At 35.0% G+C, this 19,070-nt stretch overlaps 2 protein-coding genes across 2 annotated transcripts; one reads left to right on the forward strand and one right to left on the reverse strand.

The window, feature by feature from the left end:
* Window positions 1–602: 602 nt before the first annotated feature.
* LOC142526275 (putative splicing factor 3A subunit 1) lies at window positions 603–5,054 on the reverse strand. The gene is made up of 3 exons (XM_075630551.1): window positions 4,940–5,054; window positions 1,156–3,311; window positions 603–1,044 (listed from the first exon to the last, which is right to left on the reverse strand). Exons 2-3 carry the CDS (start codon window positions 3,301–3,303, stop codon window positions 775–777), a joined length of 2,418 nt encoding a protein of 805 aa, XP_075486666.1. The 5' UTR covers window positions 3,304–3,311; window positions 4,940–5,054; the 3' UTR covers window positions 603–774.
* A 12,523-nt stretch (window positions 5,055–17,577) lies between these two features.
* On the forward strand, window positions 17,578–19,070 carry LOC142526055 (uncharacterized). The gene is made up of 2 exons (XM_075630329.1): window positions 17,578–17,652; window positions 17,766–19,070. The coding sequence occupies exons 1-2, from the start codon at window positions 17,578–17,580 to the stop codon at window positions 19,068–19,070; spliced, it is 1,380 nt and encodes a 459-aa protein (XP_075486444.1).

Consider the following 19,070-nt stretch of genomic DNA (forward strand, 5'->3'; position numbering starts at 1 on the left):
AAATTTTGATTCCAAACTCATTAACAATCAATATTGACCAACTCTGTTCATCAAACAAACAATGTCTTCCTCAAAAGAGTTTTTCAGCATCTGAAATGAGTGCGACTCAACAAGAAAGAACGGCATAACAAAATCTAATTATCTTCCCTCTGTGTATGAAACAAACTCATTTGATTCAACCGATCGAGCAGTAACTAAGAAAACACCTGATTACTACCACAAAATTCAAGACCTGATTAGGACCACAGCGAAGTAACACTGATACGAATTTTTCAGATGTTAAATGAAACTGAAAAAACCAGGCCATGCATTCTTCTCACACCATGTTATGTAAAAGTTAAAGACGGATGGACTAAACAAGGATCAGGAGAGGGCAAAATTATAGTTTCAGAACAGATTCACCTGAGGACCGCCTTTGATCCAAGAGTATATAAGAACAGAAAATGAAGACATCAAAATCTGAACTGTCATGGAGCAACAGTCTCATCAGGTATAAGAGATAAACACAGAAATGTAAATAATGCAAGATAACTTCAAAAGAAGAATGCATGTAATATATAACTAGAAAACACCTATAACCCATGTGACGAGTACCAAGATGGTAGATCTGCAGTAGATAAGATATAATAAGAAAAGCAATAAATACTTCAGAGGTAGAGGACAAGTACAATCTCTAAAATGAAAAAGGAAAAATTAGGGCATTGTGTCCAATAATAGCTGATATCATATTGCAACGCCAGTGTTCTAATAAACCTTGGATTCACAGTATAATGTTCATCTCTTCCTACCACCACGTTCCCTAAGAGATAGAGATAGCGAGTCTCCAGGACCAATATTGTAATAAGCAAGTGATAAATTGTCCTTGAGGAAACCAGCCTTCCCACTTAGCTTTTGTTTGTTTGCAGGAAGTTGAATGTCCCCAGCAATTTTCTCTTTCAAACTGCCAACTGTTTCTGATAAGGATTGCACCGTAATCTCCAGTACTTGCCCCTTGAGATTTGCTTCATCAACATTTGGAACAGAGATACTGATATGTGCAGGACCCTGTAGTCACCGATGTAATACAACTTAGCAAAGGACATTGGTACAGTATATCACACACACATACATATACACATAACATCTTCAACAGAGAGATGAGAAGAGGCTCAATACCGAATGTTTAACCAAAAATTGGTCTTCAGGAACAAGCATAGAATCATCAAGTCTTTGCCTCTTGGGTTCTGGTTCATCAGGCAGTGGAGGAGGAGCTTCCTCAGGTGGAGGTGGTGGAGGCATCCCTTGGAGCATAGGTGGCGGAGGAACCATAGGCATACCTGGTTGGGGCATAGGGATGTGAACGAAAGGTCTGGGACCACCCAACATCGTAAACTGGGATCCCGGAGGAGGTGGAACTGGAAGCATAGATGGAAGCAATGATGGCTGATTTGCCATAAGAGGTTGCCCATGAACCATAGACATAGGAGGTGGTGGTCGAACAGGAGGAACAATATTGATTACTGGAGGCCTAGGTGGTGGTGGGGCAATTACCCCAGTGCTAGTCGGCATAGAGTAGGGGATTGAGGTAGGAGGCCTTGGAATATTCAAGAGAAGGCCTGGAGGTGGAGGCAGTGGCCTAACTGGTGGCATACCAGGTATGGGAGGAGGAGGTGCTGGACCTGGAAGACTCCAGCCATCATTGTTCACATTATCATTTAGGTCCTCTCCACCTGTATTGTGAGAAATGGCTTGTGTAGTTGATCGACCAATACTTCCCGTGTGACCATCCCATATGACCTGTTTTGGTTGCTCATCATTCTTCTTTTCAATCTCAACCTTGACGGCATTAGAAACTTCTTCTTCGGTGGTACCAAAAATATCAGGACGTGTTCTTGCAAGTCCCACAATGTTCCTAGAAATTTCATCATCTGCTGCAAGAGTTGTCTCTCTAATCTTAGCAAACATCCTGTCCTTCTGCTCCTTATACTTGGGATCAATGAGAGAAATTCTCATGTGTTCAGACATGTCATTAATGAGAACGAGCTCTCCAGTTATCGGTGAGACAACATATTTAGTTGGATCTTTTTCAGTTAGGATCCTATCTTCAGGCCGCTTCCAATTTTTCACAATTCTCATGGGTGGTTCAGGTTCTTCCGGAACTATTCTGGTCTCATTATTCTTCAAACCAGCATTCTCTTCAAGACTAGCAGCTCTCATGCCATCCTCAACCAGTTGGACCTCTTCTTCATCCATATCCATTTCCACCTCCTTGCCGAGCTCAATAATATCCTCTTCTTCCATGGTGGTCATCTTGCTTCTCCTTACCACTTCCTCAAGTGTCATGGGAGGAGGTAAATCATCATCCTCATCATCAGCAAAGTCAATTGTCTCAACCACAACAAAATCATGCCAATCAATCATCGCCATCTGCAGTCGCTCCTGCTCGATCTCATCTTCGGCCTTCTGCCTGGCCTGTTCTTGTGACCGTTCCCATTCAAGACGATGTAAACAGCGTTCAAGGACAGTCGTCATATCCACAACACTCCTTCGGAGCTTATCTGTCAACCCTTTCGAAGGCATCAGTACCTTTGAATATGCATCAGCCAGTGATGTAAAGAACATGAACATACTGTGTGTTGGCCGCAGGAAATGGAACTGGGGATTAGAGCTCTCCCTACTAGTAAGACCAGTCAAAAATGACTTCCCGTTTCGGGCCACAAACTGAGCAGTGAGTTTAATTATATCTAGTTCCTCCCCTGTAATTCCTTCGGGAAGCCGAACAGTATACTGCTCTGCCTCCGGTGGCTCGAGTACCTTGCGGACAGGTCTAAATTGGGCAGCAGGATCAGGCTTCGTCAAAGCATCACTTGAATCAGCAGCTGGAGCAGCAGCACCTGGTTCCGGAACATCCTGGGAAGGCTGCTGCTGGGCAGAAACTTGATTCTGGGCCCGAGCTTCTGATAGGCGGTGCAGATAGTAAGCATGGTAAGGATCAGAGGCATGTAAAAAGTTGAATTTTGCATTCCCTTCATTGTTTGCCATGATTCTTTTCTCAAATTCTGGTCCATTTTTTGCCACAAACTGGGAAGTTTTATCTACAATGTTTCTGATATCAGGGGGCGGATATATAATTCCTATAGTCCTAGTGTGGGTAGCAACTGAAGGAGGAGCTGAATTGGATTTATCATTAGCGTTTGCTTGGCCTTCAGTAGGCCCATTTTTCTCATTTTCAGATTCGTTGGTCACTTGAGCAAGGGGAATCGGACCAAGATTCCCATCAGCTGGCGGCGCTGGAAGGGGCAGTATCGAGAAGGAACCTAGCATTTTTCAATCTGCAGAAGGCAATTCATATGGAACATTGCTCAGTCAAATTGTGATCTTACAATGGCTAAGACCAAGTACCAAAAAAAGTGTCTAATTCAGGAAGAAATTTAGCAATATAAATTAAAGGTATCAAATTCGGAAAAGAAAACCAAAATAAAAACAAAAGATAAATGCGGAGAAAATTGAGAGGCAAATTCATCTAACACAGACAAGAATAAACTAATCAACAATGTAAATATTATAACACCAAAATGTTGCCTATATCACGTTTTACTTAGAATAATTCGCCATAAGCTCAAGAGAAAAATCCAATCCCAGAGGACTATCCTTGTTGGTGGAAAACTCCTCAAATTTAAGAGTCACTTCGCAATTACTTGTGGAGCTTATGTGGGGTTAATTTCTTACTTTCTCCCAGATTATGTGGGAACATCACCCACCCCATAGAGAAATGCCCACTCTAGAGACTCTCATTACTGACACTGGACAAATTACTCCTACCACCACCTCTTCAACTCTCAAACTTGAACAAAGAAGCTCATTCATGCTACCAAATTAGGAATTCGGTTGCAAATGCTGTACAATAATTTGCAACGATCAGGCGAGCACAAGTAAAAAAAATAACTTCGATAAGAAATGCCACATTCAATTAGCTGGGAATACGTTGAATGGCTTCTAGATTTTGACCTAATGCTGTTCATTTTTTAAAGCTTAAAGGGTGAAATGCTTGGGATGAGCTTCTCAAAGGAGGCAATTGGATTGATGGATGATTTGAAATATATTCAAATGTATTTTTGTAGTTATTGAGAAACAAGACCATAAACTTCAAATCCCACCATTTTCAAGTATATAGTATTTCACTTTAGTTCGGATGAAAAAAAAAGCAGTGCTTTAGTTTAGGCGGGATCTTCCCTTTCCAGAAACTCGCCCACTCTATAACCGATAGCACGAGGGAGTAATCCCAATCCTTCCTCTAGAACTGGGGACTGTAAAATAGAACTATACCTTCCACCCTTCAATTTCAACTCATAATTAGATCATTCAAAATCTATTATTTATGTAACTAACGTATAAATAAGTAATATATATTGTTAACTATGATACTATAATAAATTTCAAATCTATCTCCAAAATGAAACGTAAAAGTACTCGTGTCCAAGACTGGATTTTCACCAAGAATCATAAAAAAATCAAAATCAAAATCAAAATAAAATCAAACATTCAGATTTTGGCGTCCGCATTTGAACTGGGATAAGAATAGCAGGAAATATAATGGTCCGAAATAACCTAACTTCAGATGTCAGCATCCGTATTAACCGAAATTTTTTAAAAATAAAAATAAAAAAAGAAGAGAACAGATTTTTTCATCACTGCACACTAGTCACGCCATTCCACATTTTTGTCGATTCCAGCTACCATTTAATTCACCATGTCCATTTAGTTTATGTGTATATAAATGATTCAGCGACTCAACACTAAAATACTAACAATCGTACCACCAAAAGCAGCAACCAAACAAAACTCATGCCCACATATTTGAGAGAAAAGAGTAGGGAAACGTGAGAAAAAGAAAGAGAATTAGCCTAAGATACAAAATTTTAAGGGATTCTTCGAGTTCAAAAAGTTGAATAGTGCTTACCTTAAGATTTCTCACCCATCAGCGTTGACTGTTGAGGTAGGAGATGGAAGGATCTAGGGCAGAAGCATAATACGTCTAGATCATTTCTTCATTAATGAAATGGTTTTTGTACATTTGGGCCGGGCCAAGCCAAGCCAAGCCAAGCCCAAAGCTAGACAATAGACAATTCTATAAATATTATGGCCCAATAAAAAATATTTAATTTATTTTTAAAAATCAGTTAATTAGATTTTACGTGTATTATTTTATAATAGTAACCAAAACAAAATTGATCTAACTATTTCTTAAAAAAATTAATGTTCACTCAATGAAAATAGTAGAGGAAAATTTAAAAATAATGAGGATATTTAAATAAAGAAAAAATATATTAATCAAAATTAGTTACTCTAGGACTCTATGTTAATTAATATAGATAAGTATAATAAGGATGAGAAAAAATTTTAAAAAATTGAGACAATTAAATAATTCTAACTATGCCAGTGGTTCAGCAGCATGATCTATATTTTGGTCTTCCAACTGTTTCTATGAAGCGTAAGAGACTTCAGTTCCAATACTTGGTGGAAAGAGTGGTGAAACGAATTTAATGATTGAATAATAAATGGTTTTCATCGGAGGCAAAGAGGTGCTGATCATCAAATCTATCCTCCAAGCTATATCGGCATACGTCATGTCCTGTTTTAAACTACCACTGCAGATTTGTGATGAAATTGAGAGGGTACGTGCGATCTTCTGGTGGAGAGTTGATAATGGAAAACGGAAATTGCACTGACGCTCATGGGGTTCCTTATGCCACCCAAAATCTAGAAGGGGTCTTGGATCCCGGAAAATGGAAGAATTTAACCGTGCATTATTAGCCAAACAATTCTGGAGACTTATACGTGATCCTGGTTCTCTAGTTTTTCGTGTACTTAAAGGGTGGTATTTTAGACATGTTGATATCATGGATGCGCGTCTAGACACCAACCCTTCTTATATTTGGTGCTCCCTACTCTGGAGCAAGGATATTTTAATGGATGGATTATTGTGGAGGGTAGGTGATGGGTTATCTATCCGGATATTTGAGGACAAGTGGGTTCCATCCTTGAAATCCACAATCGGAGCACCACTGACAACCTGGACTCAGGTTTAGACTGTGAGCTCCCTTATTCAAGAGAGATCTTGGGATGTCAAGCTAATCTCTAATAACTTCAACTCGCATATTGCAGGTGAAATCCTTAACATTCCCTTGTCCTCATCTGCGAATAGGGATACTCGGTTTTGGTGTTATGATCTTAAAGGTATATATTCAATACATGATGGCTACAGACTCCAGAGGGGCTATTTGATATGCCAATGCACCTTATTCTATTATTTGGCAATTAGACATCTTTGGAAGGTAACCAGATTTGCGCACCTACTAGGCAAATTCATAATGGACCTCTGCCTATGGATGAAGGAGATGCCAAAGAAGTCCGAGTTTGAAGAGTTTGTTGTTCATACTTGGGCAGTTTGGAAGACGAGGTAGACTTTGTTTCATGGGGTTAAGGGTCAAGCAATGGAGGCAAATCTTGCTTGGAGTTCGGTTCTACTTCAGGACTTCCACCACGTGAACACAACAACCTCTGCTAGTGGCGTTGGGAAGTGTAGGACCCGTGTACATCATTAGTTACCGCCGGCTATAGGATCATTAAAAATGGATACTGATGCATATGTCAGCCATGATTTGAACAGGTTCAGCATTTGGGGGGGGGGGGGGGGGGGGGGGGGGGGGTATTAAGGGATAAACAAGGTCGCCTTCTCATGGCTTTTGGCAAACAGATTACACAGCCTCTCTCGGTAGTCCATGGCGAACTCCTAGCTATCCTTGAAGGTGTAAAACTACTCTATGAGAATAACTTTCTAAATGTATAGGTTGAATTGGATTCCTTACTAACAGTGCAAGCAGTCACACCTATTCAGGATGATCTTGGCTATGTTGGTGTATATGCTACTGAATTTGGAAAGAATATAAGAAGATCGGTAATTTCAGATATTGCACATGTTAGTAAATCGGCTAGTATAGTAGGCCATAAAATTGCTTATTTTGTTCCACTTATCTATCGTTCGTTTGGATGAATGGTGAGTTTCCCTCCTGATTAGTTAGGATTGTAACGAATGATTATTCTTAATAAAATTACAATTTTCTATCAAAAAAATATTATATGACACGATACAAAATGTGGGGGCTTGTTAATTTTCGTTTTTGTTCATTATTTTAATTTAAGTGATTTTATTTTTAAGAAACATTCGAATTATACTTAGTAATATTTGTAATTATAACATTAAACAATATTATACTCATTAATATGCTCACCAAAGATCAATCACTTCTTTTAGATATATTGAAATATATTAATGACCCAACAATCCAAAAAGAATATCTAGAAAAAATTCTAAAATCTCTAAATGACAAAGAAGAAAATAAAAAATTCCAAGTACTTCAAAAAATACTTACGACTTAACTGAAATATTAGAAAAAAGAAAAAAGGAAAAGGGGATCACAATTCAAGACTTACAAAAAGATATAAAAGAAATAAAATTGGAAATAAGAGAATTAAAAAAAAACAGATTCAAAATTCTGAAGCAATAAAACTAATCCTATAAAATATAAACATTAAGAGTTATTCAAAAACAGAAAATGATGAAACCCAAAAGGTTGAAAATATTGAAAAAATTCCTGAAGATTTTCTTTTCGTTTTAAGAGAAACAACTTCCAGAAAATACATCTTAAAATTAAATCTAGTATTTTCAGAAAATTTTAAAATGTATACAATAGCCTTATTTGATACTAGTGCAGACTTAAACTGTATCAAATCAGGAATAGTACCTACTGAATTCCAACAAAAAACACAAGAAAAACTTTCAGCTGCTAATAATTCAAGATTAAATGTAAATTCAAAAACAGACGCATCAATAATAAATAATGGTATTTTCATAAAAGCCACTTTTGTTTTGGTAAATGATATTCATCACACTGTAATATTAGGAACTCCTTTTATAAATTTAATTACCTCATATAAAGTAAACAATGACTCTATTTATTTTAAATTCAATCATAAAAAATTAAAATTTGAATTTTTAGAAAAACCTCGAACTAGAAACCTTAACTTAATAAAAGCATGTTCAATTTATGAAAATAATATTAATACCATAATCCAAGGAAAGACTTTTCAATTAGAAAATATTAAAAAAGATGTTTCTTTAAAAAGAATACAAAACCAAATAGAAACAAAAGAAATTCAAAATAAAATTCAAAAATTCCAAAAAATACTAGAAAACAGAAGTCTGTTCAGAAATTTCTAATGTTTTTTGGAATATAAAACAATATATTGTTGATCTTCCCTATGAAGAAGATTTCAATGAGAGACAAATACCAACTAAAGTTAGACCAATCCAAATGAATTTTGAATTAGAAAAACATTGTAAAAAAGAAATTCAAGATTTAGAGAAAAAAGGGTTAATTTCTAAATCTAGATCCCCTTGAAGTTGTGCTGTATTTTACGTTAATAAAAATTCAAAAATTGAAAGAGGAACACCCATATTAGTAATTAATTACAAACCATTAAATAAAACATCAAAATGGATCAAATATCCAATACCAAATAAAAAAGACTTATTACAAAAACTCCATAATACTTATATATTTTCCAAATTTGATATGAAATCTGGATTTTGGCAAATACAAATTTCTCAAAAGGATAAATAAAAAACTGCTTTTACTGTCCCCTTTGGACAATATGAATGGAATGTAATGCCCTTTGGACTTAAAAATTCCCCTTCCGAATTCCAAAGAATTATGAATGAAATATATAATGATTATTCAAAATTCTGCATTGTTTACATTGATGATGTATTAATATTCTCTGATAACGTCGATGATCATTTTAACCATCTAAAAATATTTCTTTATATCACAAAACAAAATGGTCTAGTTGTATCAAAATCAAAAATAAGTTGTTTTCAAACTAGGATAAGATTTTTAGGTCATTACATATTTCGTGGTACCGTAACTCCCATTGAGAGATCTTTAGAATTCACAAAAAAATTTCCAGACAAAATACTTGATAAAACCCAATTACAAAGATTCTTAGGAAGTCTAAATTATGTTCTAGATTTTTGTCCAAATATCAATAGAATAGCAAAACCCTTACATGATAGACTCCGAAAAAACCCAAAACCATGGACAGAAAACCATACAGAAATTGTAAAAAACATAAAAAAGCAAGTGTTAGAAATTCCATGTCTTCATATCGCCGATCCCAACCTACAAAAAATTGTAGAAACAGATGCGTCAGATTTAGGATATGGAGGTATATGAAAACAAAAACAAGAGAACAAAAAGTGTATTGTACAATACACATCTGCCCATTGGAATGATACCCACAAAAATTATTCAGCTATAAAGAAAAAAAATTTGAGTATTGTTTTATGCATCCAAAAATTTTAGAGTGACCTTTTAAACCAAATTTTTTTTATTAAGAATAGATTGTAAGAGTGCAAAAGAAATTTTACAAAAAAATGTCCAAAATCTTGCCTCAAAACAAATTTTTGCAAGATGACAAGCTATTCTTAGTATATTTGATTTTGAAATCGATTTCATAAAAGGGGATACAAATTCTTTACCTGATTTCCTCACCAGAGAATTTCTCCAAAATATAAATGCCACCCAAAAAGGATAAAAAGTCTGTTCAAACTCCTACCGAACCAGCAAAAACCAAAACCTGGTATGATATCGTTACAAAAAAAGAAGAAGAAGAACTTAAGATACTGCATAATCGAAACCACTGGTAAGTAATGATTTGGAAAAAAGACTCAAATTCCTTGAATCCTTTCTCCAAACACCTGAAATTAAAAATTCCCTTGCCAATACCCAGGCAAGTGAAAGCTCCGACAAGAAACCCTCTAAAGAAACTCTTACCAAAGATTTCTTCCAAACTGTTTCGTTTTCCGATAATTCCTCAAAAACCTCTTATCACACTACAAATTCCCAGCTTGTTCTCACACAACCACCATTAAACCCTCATTCTGATTACTTTGAGAAAAATAATTGGCAAAATATAATACATGTTAAAATAGGATTCCATGAAAAAGATCCCTTTGAAACACTTCAAAAATACTTTGGAAAAGGACGATATTATAAACCTTGGAATGAAAATAAGACTCCTTATTTCTACCAAGCAATTTTGGAAACTACTGATTCCGCATTGTTTAAAAACTTCTTCTTGGACCAAAGCCATGATGATCCTGCTTATTCCACCTGCAAATCCTAAAAGTCATTGCTCCAATTGACTGGGGCTATGATTTTTGCGAAACCTATACTATTTACAGAAAAATATAAACTAGCATTATTTTTTGAAATATCTTTTAATTACTGGAACTATCAACAGGCCTGGTACAATTCCTTCTTAATTCAAAACCAGAAACACAAGCACACCTGGTTATTCTATTTTGATACCAAGATTTGCAATCCCAAAAAATTCCCAACCTGGTGGTACACATGGTGGGAATATTTTGGCTCCACCTATGAGATCCTCAAACACCGTGTCCAAAATTCTTTTAATCTTTTTAGAGCCCAATATGCCCCGACAGCAGAAGAAATACGATTCAATCCTCTTGCCTTTTTTTGCATGAAATTTTATCTTCCTTGGGTCCTTTCCTGGACTGTTGAATTTTCAGACGAAAAAATTTTACAAATTAAGAGAAGATTTAAGGTCAAATGGTGGGACAAATTTAAAATTCCTCCAAGACTTACAGCTACCAATGTCCAAGCTTGGATTACCAATAATAAAAATACTAAAGTTCCAACTCAAAAACCGCTTTACGGGATTCCACCACGACAACAGACAGAATTCCTGGCACAAAAATCCCAAATGATGGCAATGCTTGCAGCTGCCAAAACTCCTGAAGAAATGAAAGCTATACTAATGAAATTCTCACCAAGACCTTCAAGAAAGTTAGAATCCTCTGATGATTCGCTTAACCTGGAAGAAGATTACCTCCTTGGACCAGACGACCAAGGACCAATATTTGGAAATAGTGGTGTATAAATGTTTGTATTAGATTGTATGGTGTTGGGTGCAATAATTGTCCTTAATTGGTAGAGCGATCGAACCGTGGTGCTTGAGCTGTTGTGCAGTTTAAAAGATTTGAGTTGCAGCATTACCACTAGCTATAGCTTTTGGTAAAGCGGCAAGCACTCGGTCCTATAATTGGTATCAGAGCCAAGGTCACGGGTTCGATTCCCATTGATTGCAAGGAGTGCAATTATTGGGAGGGAAATTGTTGGGTGCAATAATTGTCCTTGCTTGGTAGAGCGATCGAACCGTAGTGCTTGAGCTGCTGAGCGGTTTAAAAGATTTGAGTTGCATTACCACTAGCTATAGCTTTTAGTAAAGCGACAAGCACTCGGTGCTACATATGACATTGTATTCGTATTTGTATTGTTATGTACATTTTCATATGTTTAAAAAAAATTCCAAAAATACCCCCAAAAAAGTATTTAAAAAGGGGATAAGACCTCGGTATAGAGGCACCGGAAATTTTACCACCCTCTACCCATATCTCTCTTTCTCTCCCTCTCTCTCTCTAATCACTCATTCCCAGATCCAAATCCCTTTAACCATTACCCAGAAATCCGAAACCTTTTTTGATTTGTACCTTCCATTTATGTAAAGTTATTTGATTCCAAAGGTTAGTAATGAAATCTTGTTTTAAATTCTAGAATTCTTATATATATATATATATATATAATGGCTGGTTAAACCACCTACTTCTTTAAGATTTGTGGAGTTCTTTGCAAAATTATGCTCTGTATAAAGATCCCTTAAAGGTTTATATGCATCAGAAACTGGAGGAACCACGACCTTAAAGAATTTTAATTTCTGCAATTTACTTTATGCAGATTGTGGATCTCCTCAAAAGAGGAACCATCTTAGTTTACTTTTTTGCATATTTAAATTTCTATATTTGTGGTGTCCCTTCACTAGAAAACATCGTTGTTTTAAGTTATTTTACTTTCTGAAAATTTTTCTGGTCTTAATTTACAAGACAACATAAGCGCTATAATCGATAAAATTTTGTTGTAAAATTCAGTTGTATCGATGAATTAAATAGATTAGGGCTGATATCATCTTTGTAATATACAGATAATTTATATTTTATTATTAAGTGAAATTTCTTATTTTCAAGAAAAACGACACATGATTTCAAATTTAAAAAATGTTTATTAATTCTTAATAGAAATTTTATCACCTTATTTTCAATCTCTTTGCCCCAAAATATATATTTTTCAATTTTTAAACCTCCCAATATTATTATGATTAATTTAAATATTCACAACTTATAAAACAAATATTTTGTATTATATTTAAATCAAATACATTGTGTTTTAAAATTTTAAATTTATCAGTACTAAGCATATCCCAAAAATCAATTCAACTATAATTTAATAACATTTGGCAAACAAAAACTCTTGGGTTTTTTTTCTTAAAATAATATAAAAAGAAATATAATTTGGTATCATTTGTAAATCAATAACAATCCGGTACAATCTGTACCGAATTCATAAGAATCCGTGTCAGATTGTACCCGATTCAACAAATTTTAATTAAATTTTAAATATAATTTATTTTGAAAAATAAAAGAAATCTTTTGAATCTGGTGCAACATGAATCTGTGGCGGTCCGTCTCGAATTCACCTTTTGTGCGTGTTATAAATTGCGGAACCTAATTTGAAATAATTCACGTCGCTCTTTTGAATAAGAAGCGTTGGAGAGCTTAATTTGTTGCATTGAGGAAGTAACGTTGGTTTTTTGTTGTTCTAATTTACGTGCATGCAAGCAATTATATTTTTCTTTTATTATTAAAACAATTTTATTTTAAAATATTTGTTTTGTTTTTTTAAATATTTTGATATGTAATTCAGAATTGCGGAAAAAATTGTTTTAACATTTTTTAAACAACAAACATTTTCTAAATTCTCATGGTTTCAACATTTCTTTTTCTTTCCTAGCTTGTTTTTTTAATATACGTGTAAGATACTTATTATATTTTTTTTATATTTAAATTATTTTGTTTTTGTACTATTTCTTATAACAATTTACATTTATTTTAGGTTTTAATATGTTTCATTGATTTTATCACAATTTCATTCCGATTTTGAAAAGATAATTTCAGTAACTAATTTTTCATAATTGTATTATTTGTAATTATGGTATAACAATATTAATTGTTATATATACTTCTATACTATCTTATTAAGTTTGAGACACTTAGAGTAACTAACTTGGTGTCATTGTCTGTTTTATTAATTATATATATAAATAAAATGTTAAAATTTTAATGTAAGTTATATGTAGTTCAGCGGATAGAGTCATTGTTTCTTAGAATTTAGGTTGTAGGTTCAATTCACATTGATGTCATTTTTTATTCTTTTATTTTTCAATTTATTTTTTAATTTATATATCAAAATTACAATGTAGTCACTCGCTATTTTTTAAAATTATATTTTGATCCTCATTTAAATATAAATCAATTGAATTATAAAAAATATTATATAAGCACGCAACACGTGCGTCGATGCACTAGTAAAAATAATAATTGCATGTATTAATATAATTGTAATGTTGTTGGCTTGCATTATATTATTAATTTTAATTTTGTTAAATATTATATATTTAATAATAATCATTATATAAAAATAATAATAGTAATAATAATTAGACAACTAAAAATAAATAAAAGTTTGTAATTTTTAAAATGTTTTTCAATATTATTATTTCAAAATAATTATATTATTTAAATATACAAAATTGTATTTAATATGACAGATGAGTTAATATTAGCGTAATTAATACATATAAAAAATTAAATATTTAATCACTTTTGTAAAAAAATCCATAAATAAAACAACTAATAATAAGTATCTTACACGTATATTAGAAAAACAAAATAAGAAAGAAAAAAAATGTTGAAACCGTGAGAATTTAGAAGATGCTTGTTGCTTAAAGAAATACTAAAACAATTTTCTCTGTAGTTCTGAATTACATATCAAAATATTTTAAAAAAACAAAACAAATATTTTAAAATAAAATTATTTTAATAATAAGAAAAATATATAATTGCTTGCATGCACGTAAATTAGAGAAAAAAAAAAAAAAAAACCAACGCTGCTTCCTCAATGCAACTAATTAAGCTCTCCAACGCTGCTTCTTCAAAAGAACAACGTGAATTATTTCAAATTAAATTTTACAATTTATAACACGCACAAAAGATGAACTCGGGACAGACCGCCACATATTCATGTTGCACCAGATTCAAAAGATTCTTTTTATTTTTTAAAATAAATTTTTTATTTAAAATTCAATTAAAAAATTATTGAATCTGGTACAATCTGACACGGATTCTTATGAATCCGGTACAAATTGTACCAGATTATTTTAAGAAAAAAGCCAAACTCTTGGCATTTATTAAAATATCATATTAAATAAATTTCAAACATAATTTTTTTATCACACAAATTCTTCCCACAAAACATTCCCCTAAAAAACTTTTCCCAAATCATAACAGAGATTTTCTCCCTATACATCAAATAGGGCTTGCAAGGATGGTAGTATTCAACTGAGGGGAGGTGTGAAGGCCGTGCAACAATATGGAAGGAGGAAATGAAGTGCACCATTCTTGGAGGAGATTCATAAAACCCATCACCTTGCAACTTAAGGAAACCAAAATCACTCTCCATTACAACATGAATCTCGGACGTGTATCTTGAATCAAGAAGAGGCCACATTCAACTTGGGAGAGAAGAGTGTAATCACTCCTTTGATTAAGCAATTAGCAACATTAATGGAGTGATAAAAGCTTACCTTTGTAGCTGATCCATTCAAGCCTTTATATAAGAAGAACCGAAGGTAGTAAACCCACCTCACATACTGCAAACTCCCTCATCTTAGCTACAGGAATTCGAAAGTATAGCTGTTGGAAAACATATTTTTTGATCCAATTTCCTGGCCAAATTCGAAGCATTGTAGTAGCGTTTCGAAGTCCAGTTGCTGTCATTGCTAATTCCCCTGCATCAACCGAGTTCCTGCTCATTCTTTCGAACACAGTTGCTACCCGAAGTTGGTCCAGAAATAGCCGAGAAGCTTGATCAAACAAGCTATCCAAAATCCCGAGAATTCCGCAACGGTTCGAAACAAATTGTTGCCCATTCTCCAGACCAAGATTCTGTCCATTTTCGAAGGTGATAGCAGCCTATTTCGGTCAAGATCGAAGCATTATAGCAGCCTAGTTCAAAGCTTTGCTGCAACCTTGTTCGAGCAGAGTTCTTTTAGCACGCCCTTCTAGCGTTTCAATCCAAACGAAATCTGTAAGTGGGTTTTGCTATTATTATATAAAATTGCACACTTATGGTTATTTTAAGTGGCTCTTGATATTTATATTCTAATAATAAATATGGTTCACTTATTTAATTATTTTTAAAGTGGACTTTTGAATAAATATATTATTATATGAAAGATTTGGCACACTTATTTTCTTTTTTTAAGTGAGCATGATATATTTCGAAAATAAATTAAATATGACTTTGAAAATTCGATCGACATGATATATTCATTTTCATTTGGTATTAAATCCCTTGAATTATTCGTTGTTCGATATCAGTTATAATATTTGAAAGCATGTTTAAATTATTTGAAATGCACTGTAATGATTTGATTTAGAAATGGTAAAGGAAATTCCAAACTTTGATATGGTTTGTTTAGGCCCTGATGCGGTGGGTTATAATAACTGTTACTTTGGCCTCGCCCCTTAGAGGAGTAACATATAGGGAATAATCAGTAAAACCATATAAAATGAGATGATTTTCAGTCCTATATTCGTATTTATGTTAATATTTGATTCAACATTCTTAATATTTAAATTACGATAATTTATTCATATGTATATCCTCGACATTTGTTATGCACGATCGACCCCCATTTACTGAGTATTTCCCAAAATGCTCATCCCTTACATTCCCACCCAGATAAGAACGAGGAACAAATCGAGGATGAAGAGCAAGATTACTTTGGGGATTGTGATGAAGCAAATCCAATTCGAGACCAGTCGAATTTATTCTGTCTTTTAATTTTATCATATTGTATTTCGCTTCCGCATTTTATTTCCATCGCATTGTAAAGACGATTACTTGTTATGAAAAAGACTGGTTATTGCGATTTACTACGAGACGTGTTGTTTTGCAATTATGTGATTGCGAGACAACGCCGGTGTTGCCTAACCCCGATCTCGAGGCGTGACATTTAATTGATATTAGAGCACACCAGGTTCATAATCCGGATGGGAGATTGCCATAGGAAATTTGACGAAGTCAAATTTTGGCAAAAGCTTAGTCATTTTTAACCAACTTTGTCGTCAATATCCTTATGATTCATTCTTTAGAATCCTTGGAAAATATTCCTTGTTTTATATAAACAAAATGTTCCTTGACCGTTTTTTCGATACTTGTTATCTTGGAATCTGTTAAACATTTCATCTCGTTATTTCAGGAAATGGCTCGTATACGTGTCACTGCTCGTAAGAACGTTGCCCCAATCACTCATAGGAAGATGATTCAGTGGGACTATCACCAACCTCACACTCGTGCTCATGCTATTATATGTTTGAAGGAATTGGCTCTAGAAAATCAGGATAAGACTATCAGAAGGTTGAGAGCTAGTAACTACGAGAGAAGAAAACAAGTAGAAAACTTGACTACCAAGCTGATGGCAGCAGAGAACAGGATTTATGAGATCTTCCACATGTTCGAGCTCACTAGGGGTCATAATTTCGAGCTTCAAGACTCTTTGGAAATAGCAGTGGGTCAGGCCAAGCGGTCTAAGGAAGAAGTGGATCGACGCACCATGGAGTTGTCTGAAGCACGTCAAGCACGACTGAAGGATAAAAAGAAAATTGAAGAATCATGGACTACGATTATGCAGTTGTCCGAAAATAATCAAAGGCTGTTCAAGGAGGTGGACAAAGGGAAAGTGAAGAAGAAGGAGCTCATCTAGAAGAATAAGGTAAATTGTGTGCATGCGAGAAACGAGTTGAATGAGGCTGTGGTAGAAATTTGTCCCACATTGATAAGATTGCTGAGTTGAAATTGGAGAATCAAAATCTCCAGTGGTAGATTGAAGACTTGATGAACCCGGAGGAGCCGAAGGAGGATCCCGAGGAGGAAGAAGCCCCACCCGACGTAGCCATGGGAAATGGAGAGATAGAATAGACGTCTATGATATCTGTTCTTCGAAAGTTTTACATATGTTGCACTTTTATTTTCACACTAGACATTTGATCCAGTCTTGCTTTCAGTACCTTTGATTCCGCGTTTTGTTTTCAGTATCTTGTTTAAGTTGGGTGGTTAGTTTGAAATTGGGTATCAATAAAATATTTGTTTATTATCCAGTAATCCCAATCTTCATTCTGCATTATTTATGATTCATGTCTTCTTTAGAAATGCGACAAACTCTTAGGAACTCGTACACTTGTAGAAAATGGCCGGAAGACCTCCACCAGCCAATCGCAACCCGCGGTACGCCAATATTAACATTCTGCATTATTTATGATTCATGTCTTCTTTAGAAATGGACAAACTCTTAGGAACTCGTAAACTTGTAGGAAATGGCCGGAAGACCTCCACGAGCCAATCGCAACACGCGGTATGCCAATATTAACAACCGCAACGACAATAATAGAAATCCGAATCCTGACGGAAATCCACCGCCACCACTTCCCAGAGTGGGCCTAAGCTTATCAGATTTGATGGCTATAGACTATCCAAGGTTTGGGAAACCCCAATGGTAACGGTAATCAGCAGCCTCAACCACCACCGGCACAGAATGGGATCAAGTATCATTATGAGTCTCTTCGTAAGAACCGTTGCCCAGTGTTCAAGGGAGACGCCAACCCTAAAAGTAGCCAGAATTGGTTGAAAAGCGTGGAAACTCAACTGCGACTGTTAGAGATACCCGAGGCACTCAAAGTAGAGGTGATAGTACCATTCTTGGAGGATAAGGCGAGCAAGTGGTGGGAAACAGTCTCACCTGCCCCGACAACTGTCGGAGCAATTACCTGGCAACAATTCAAAGATGTCTTTCTCAAACAATATTTCCCAGCAGAAGTCAGACTACAGAAACTGCGTGAGTTTGAGAACTTCTCGCAAACTCCAGAATTGTCAGTGGTATATTACACCTCCCGATTCAATGACCTTGGAACTTATGCCCCGACAATCATGGCAGATGAAGTTCTGAAAATGCACAAATACAAGAAGGGATTGAGTAGCCGTATCCAGTCATCCTTAGCAGTTTACCAACCTACAAGCTTTGCTGATTTAATGGGAGCAGCAATAAGAGCTGAGACAGACATCAAGCGTCGGGAGGACGAGAACAAGAATAAGCGGCCTCTTACTGGACAGTCATCTCAAGGGAAACAACAATTCAAGAGACCCAATCAGTCCAATGGGTCATTCAAAGGTGCTTCGTCCCACCCAACCTACCAAGAACCAAAGATGTGTCCCAAATGTAGTAGTCGTCATTCTAGGAAATGTCACAGACAGACTGGGGCATGTTTCAATTGTGGGAAATTAGGGCATCGAATTGCTAATTGTCCCGAGCCATTAAAGAGAGGGACCAAGCCAAATGTTGATGCTAACCTCAACAAGCCAAAGGAGAATAAGCCCAACGCTCGTGTGTTTGCAATAACTCAAGAAGAAGCAGATGATGCAAACGATGTCGTGGCAGGTACCATTTTTATCAATGAAATGCCAGCTTATGTGTTGTTTGACAGTGATGCTACTCATTCATTTATATCTAAAAAGTTCACTAAGAAACTAGAGCTTACACCTGAAATACTAGTCGAACCCTTTAGAGTAGCAACTCATACTAGTAAAACAATCGAAACACATAGAGTGCACCGAAAGTGTAAAATCTGTATCAATGAACACCTATTCCAAGCAGAATTGATACAACAGAACATGGTGGAGTTCGACGTCATTCTAGAAATGGATTGGTTATCCAAGAATCATGCATTAGTAGATTGCCGAATGAAGAATGTCAAACTTCAAGCCCCAAACCAATAA

Source organism: Primulina tabacum, chromosome 15 (genome assembly GCF_025594145.1).
Source record: "Primulina tabacum isolate GXHZ01 chromosome 15, ASM2559414v2, whole genome shotgun sequence".
Taxonomy (NCBI): Eukaryota; Viridiplantae; Streptophyta; class Magnoliopsida; order Lamiales; family Gesneriaceae; genus Primulina; species Primulina tabacum.

Bases quoted from the DNA above. Each gene is read 5' to 3' on its own strand.
- LOC142526275 (XM_075630551.1), bottom strand. From the start codon at position 3,303: ATGCTAGGTTCCTTCTCGATACTGCCCCTTCCAGCGCCGCCAGCTGAT. The intron at 1,045-1,155 runs GTATTGAGCCTC...CGGTGACTACAG, and splicing joins AATTTTTGGTTAAACATTCG to GGTCCTGCACATATCAGTAT.
- LOC142526055 (XM_075630329.1), top strand. From the start codon at position 17,578: ATGGACAAACTCTTAGGAACTCGTAAACTTGTAGGAAATGGCCGGAAG. The intron at 17,653-17,765 runs GTATGCCAATAT...TGATGGCTATAG, and splicing joins CGAGCCAATCGCAACACGCG to ACTATCCAAGGTTTGGGAAA.